Here is a 6000-nt window from a genome sequence, read left to right on the forward strand (position 1 = left end):
GCAGGTTCGAATCCTGCCTCGGGCATGGATGTGTGTGATGTCCTTAGGTTAGTTAGGTTTAAGTAGTTCTAAGTTCTAGGGGACTAATGACCACAGCAGTTGAGTCCCATAGTGCTCAGAGCCATTTGAACCATTTTTTTTGCGTGTTTTAATTGTTTTACTTTGAACGCCGAGAGTCGTTGTGTGCTGTGTCACGGTCTGATTGCGGTGTCTGACGTTCTGGGCATGTACTTATTTGTACTCATCAGTGTATCGGGTTCAGGAAAGCAGGTTGAAAAACCGAAGCAATTTTGGTATTATATGTGGCTATTTAAATGCTGCTTATTTTAATTTTGATGTTTTAGCTCCTCTGAAGGCTAATGATAATTCGTAGCGCTAATATGATTAGAGGTATTTGCTTTGAGTATCACAGGGTGTTTAATTATCTGTTACATGAAATCGCTCTCATTGGTTTGCTGTGTCGCTAAGGCAACAAATTTTGAAATACACTTCTGTTATGTATATTATCTGCTGATAATTGTGATTAATAGCTGATTCAAGAAGCAGGTTGTACTTAGCCCCATCCTGTTTCATACACTGAGCCACGCTGTGTAGCAGCGCGGTCTCAGGCGCCTTGTCACGGTCCGTGCGGCTCCCGCCGTCAGAGGTTGAACTCCTTCAGGCGTGGGTGTGTGTGTTATAGCGTAACTTAGTTTAAGTTAGATTATGTAGGGTGTAGGCTTAGGGACCGGTGATCTCAGCAGTTTGGTCCCATAAGACCTTACCACAAATTTCCAATTTCCATACACTGAAGCGGCAAAGAAACTGGTACAGGCATGCATATTCAAATACAGAGATATGTAAACAGGCAGAATACGGTGCTGCGGTCGGCAACGCCTATATAAGACAACAAGGTTATGGCACAGTTGTTAGATCGGTTACTACTACTACAACGGCCTATTATCAAGATTTAAGTGAGTTTGAACGTGGTGTTGTGGTGACGTATGAGCGATGGTACAAAGCATATCTGAGGTAGCGATGAAGTAGGGATTATCCGTGCGACCATTTCACGAGTATAACTGACAATTAGGAATCCGGTAAAACATCAAATCTCCGACATCGCTGCGGCCAGAAAACATCCTGCAAGAACGGGACCAATGACGACTGAAGAGAATCGTTCAACGTACCAGAGGTGGAACACTTCCGCAAATTGCTGCATGTTTCAATGCTAGTCCATCAACAAGTGTCAGCGTGCGAGAAAACACAGCGTGATATTAGCAGACGAGATAAAAAGAAGGAAGCAGGAAGACATAAGAAAAGCATAGAGAGGGAGGTTATGCCGATGATAAAAAATAAAGCTTTAAAAGAGAAACGAGAAGCCAATCGATTAAAATTTTGAAAGGTTGCGTTGAAGCTCCGTCTTATTTTGATTAAGTTTTTGCTTTAAACTTATGTTTCCTAATACATAAAAAACTTGTAGGTCCCTTCTTTTGTTAAGCGAATATTTTATGCAAGTTAATTTTCGAAAAGTTGAAATCGATATTACAACTGTGAGCATTAGAGAGTCTGTGAGAATCCTAAAATGCCCTCCAGAACAAGTCCCTTGTGTTAGATGTCGTTTTCTTCGTCTGGTCTTTTGCGGAACGCCGTGTGTATACGTATCGCGTGACTGATGGTGATGAGTGCTTGTATAGTGTAGTGTCGTATTTTCTTTATGAACGTTTGGAGAATGAAAAGCAGAACGAGGGTGAGAGTGTTAGCACATAGTCTAACAACGTTGAAAGGCTCCATGGGACTGTCTCGTACTTACGTTCTACATTCGACTGACGGATCACCACCAACAGTGTGAATTGCCCTTATTCCAGAACACATTGCGAACTGGTTGGGAGTTTAACGCAGTTCTTTATGCTCCTCTTCTGGGCCCAAAATTAGCGATGAAACTTTGTTCTACGAAGGGTATTCAACCATGTGAACTGACTCCTCCGTCGCTTCTTGGGAGAACAACACAATAATAAATGAAAAGCAGTATATTGCGCATGTTTTACAGGATTAATTTATTCAGTTAACCGGTATTAGAGGTTTAATTTATTCAATTTAACCGGTATTCGGCTTAGAAAGCCATCATCAGACTTTAAACCTGTAGAACATACGCAATGTAGTGCTTTTAATCAATAAAGAGTATTCAACCCGTTGTCTCCAGATTGACCTACCGTCTGTTGGGAGCGTGGGAGGGGTTGGCAGGAGAGGGAGGAGATAGAGGAGACGTAGGGTGAACTTCAAAGGGAGAAACGAAAGCTGTGAGATACTCGTCACTCTGGAAGAACTACCATGTAACATATTGCAAAAATTAGAGAAAAAGTTCTAATGGAACTTGAATGTGGCTCCCTATGATGATATTTTATGTGAAGACTACACTGCTGTGTTATGTGAAATGGTAATGACTACGGAAGGAGAGTGTAAAGCTAGGTGAAAATCCATATAAACTGTCAAGGCAGTATGAAGAGAAAGATAAAACTTTAACTTTTGGATTCATTATTAAAAGAAAAGAACTTCTTCATTTCAAGGAAGTCTCAGTCCTAAATTTTCATCTTAGTCCCATTATCAGAATATTACTAGAGATGAATATAAACTTCCTACCGGGGGAAAGCTGTTCGTGACGAGGAGTAGTGCAAGAAATGTGTAGGTAGTAAGGTAGTGTAGACTAGTTTCGTCTAACCGAGTTTCAGTATCCTATTCTGATTTCGCGCATTCACGTCGTAGAAACTGACAACAAAGTTGTGGCTCATAACAGTATGTAACGACGTTTGAATGATATTGCCACGAAAAACAGCAGCTAAGGTGGACAAGAAAGGGGAAAGGGAACCGCCATGGCCTGTTAGGACACGTCCAGCAATCCCCATAAAGTGATATCATCATCTGGGAGCTCTAAATCAGGATGTCCCTAACGTACCGAGTTTCCGAAGCATTCTCCCACGACACTACTTCAGTGGTTTAACTATCCCCTTCAACAACTTTCACCATGACAATTTTATTGTGTCCTGAAGTCAACGCAGTTCAGAGCCAGATCTATTTGAGAGACTCAGTTTACCTCCTCTCATGGTCAGATTTATCAGTGTTTCCTTCACGTATTCAACCCATAACAGAACTCCTCTGTTTATCGTGCATTTTCTTTTTACCGATTCCCTACGAACCTGCCTCAAAATTCGACTGCTTTTCCGACAGTTCAGATTCCACTGCAAGACAACTTTCCGACCAAAACACTACAAAACCCTTTAAAAACCCTTTTGGTAATGACAAAGCTATCATACTATTTACAGAAAATGAAAAAAACAGCAATTTCTAAAACCAGTGAAATATTTTGAAGACCCACTTTTATTTAATCACTGTTGTGTCACTTGAAAACAAGGTGAAATATTGTCTTTTCTTGGATCGCTCTAATTAACTAGTTTCAACGTTGTAAAATCACATTAAATATTTCCACACTTATTGCGAAATAGTTAAACGTGTCCTGTGAACATTTGTTTACTAACTGATGGTAAAACCTCCAAAACAGTTTGCTTTGATGCTACTGTAACATCATCCCACAAATGGTAAATTTTCGCAGTAATTAATATTAGTTCATACATATATTTGCAAGATGTAAAGTAAATTCAGTTAAAAAAGCTATTACAATACATTGTTAACGAGAAGCAGACTTTCTACATAATAAATCGTAAATATCTCTTGTCTGTCAACGTAGATAAATGTAAGTTGTTTCTCATCTTCCAATTCTTTCGTCAGTTCTACAGTGGGAGAAATAAATATCTGCTTCCGTAAATAGAACGCTAAGGCAAGGTGACTTTGTGGCACACAATCGCGAACATTCGTTTAGTAACTGAAGGTAAAAAAAATTCCTGTCTTGAATTTGGGCAACTAAAAGATGTGCAGTGGCTGTGTACAGTTCTAGTTTGGCAGGTGTTATCGATGAGTATTTTAAAACCCTCTGACGTATATTATGCTGTTAAGGATTGTTAATTAACGTTTTGTTCGCTAGAGAGACAGGTGAACTTGGAGACCACAGTACTCAACTCTATAAAGTATACTTCACTCAGAAATATGTTTCACTTTTGCTCTTGTTTGACAAGCATTACACACAAACGTCCACTCTACATGCAGTCAACAGTCATCTATGTTGAACAGTTTCAGTATATTTAAGAGGTAGCAATTACAGAGGACGAATAATTTGTCAGCGCCTGTGAAAAAGTACAGATTATTTTCAGTCTGAGACTGGTCAACGTCACAGGGATTTTCTAGGCAACTGTGCGCACAACTGCGTCTTCTTTTACTTAACTATGGGGAATCTGACATAGTTGGTCGGTGTCTCTTTACAAAGGATAATAAGGATTCTTTTATGCGATTTACATCGAACGTGAAGAAGATAAGGAAAATTTTAAGTCGAATGAAAAGGATTTTCTTCTTGTTCTTTTCAATAAGTATGAGAACAATTATCAGTTTCATTACATATATGAGAAAACATATAAACAAACACAAGTAAGCCTACTTCAGTAACAAAATCGAAAGTGTAAAACAATAACAAATAAGTTTCTATCTCCAGAAAATAAAAAATATACATCATTGAGCTTATCCATCATACATGATTGCTTCTTTGATATTTTTCTATGTTAGTTGATGATAGAAATATACCCTCTACCTAAGATTACACGGTTAAATTACATTATCGTCTGACATATATAACATTATTTTTAATGCATTTTTCAACACCTAGTACTGACTCAAGAGCAAATGTAGCCTAAGGACTAAGACAGCCACTAATAAAAGAACATCAGGAAATTTTCAACACCAGCTAGATTAAAGGTCTGGAATTCTTTGATTAGATGTCTGTAAATATTAATCACAACATAATGCAAATTATGGTATTGTAAGACCAACCAAACGGACTCCGCCATCTAGGAGAGACATTATACGCAGAACACTATGTCAACGATAACTCATCCTCTTTACAACCTCGCGGGAAAAGTACAAACATTGTTACGTATGTCGTCAACATAATGAAAAAAAATTTATTAGTCAATGACAAATCGTATAGCCTAGTCCTGCCCAGATAACTGTAAGAACAGTATTAACCAAGTGTGTCATATACATTGTAGACTACGTTTGTGTAAGAGTATTAGGCCAATCGATCGCAAAAACATCTATTACACGGGTATATAATTATAAATGAACATACCTGCAAGTGATTCTACACTCCGAAGAGCATTTTTCAAGATGAACATATTGTAGTTAAAGTCATAATTGAGGTCCTCCACGAGTTCGCGCATCTCCATTTTCGATTATCGTTGGGCCTTCCGTTTTCGCAGTTAATATCTTGCCGTGAAACCAGGAAACAGCAGAGGTTGAAAGTGCATCGAATTTAAATGTATTGCGTTCGTAGAGATGCATCACAGATAACAGTTTACAAAATGTACATTTTCTTCGTGATAGTCACATTTGTTACGGATTTTACAATGAAGAAAGTGTTTTCTTCATTGTGTTATTTACTGCGGGACATTAAGGAAGTCGTAGAAAATTTTTAACACCCTAAACTTATTCTCCTTTCAATTGTTTACTGTTGCTGACGCCCTGACGTCTGAGACTACGAATAAAACATGTAAATTGGCTGGTCTAACAATATCTTTGACAGTACTGTTTATTTCTTAACATCCGTGGGTAGCGCCCAGTGATTTCTATAGACTCCGTCTGTACTGCCTGGATACCGAACTTCAGACGTCTAAATGTGCCGGTAAACGATGCTGGTATTTCGTTGCTAACGTAATTACAACATGGCCGCCACGAAATGTCAAGAGAACGCAACATGAAAACACTTTTCGATTCTGATCCCACATCAGTATATTACATCACATACTGATATAAATTTGAAGGCCAGAAATAAGTAAAGAATTCCTTACCCCGTATATACCGGTAGAAATTTTATTGCCTGGCTACAACATGGTGGACTATGCAGATGACAAGAATTTCCCAGCA

The 6000-nt window shown here is 38.6% G+C and overlaps 1 protein-coding gene across 1 annotated transcript in view; it reads right to left on the reverse strand.

The window, feature by feature from the left end:
• The window catches only part of LOC126278990 (uncharacterized), a 61946-nt gene extending 56362 nt beyond the window's left edge, over nucleotides 1-5584 (reverse strand). Inside the window, exon 1 of the mRNA XM_049979304.1 lies at nucleotides 5207-5584. Within this exon, the coding sequence (XP_049835261.1) occupies nucleotides 5207-5303 (97 nt within the window). The 5' untranslated portion in view covers nucleotides 5304-5584. The remainder of the gene's footprint in view (nucleotides 1-5206) is intronic.
• Between the last annotated feature and the right edge of the window lie 416 nt (nucleotides 5585-6000).

Source organism: Schistocerca gregaria, chromosome 6 (genome assembly GCF_023897955.1).
Source record: "Schistocerca gregaria isolate iqSchGreg1 chromosome 6, iqSchGreg1.2, whole genome shotgun sequence".
In the NCBI taxonomy this organism is placed as follows: Eukaryota; Metazoa; Arthropoda; class Insecta; order Orthoptera; family Acrididae; genus Schistocerca; species Schistocerca gregaria.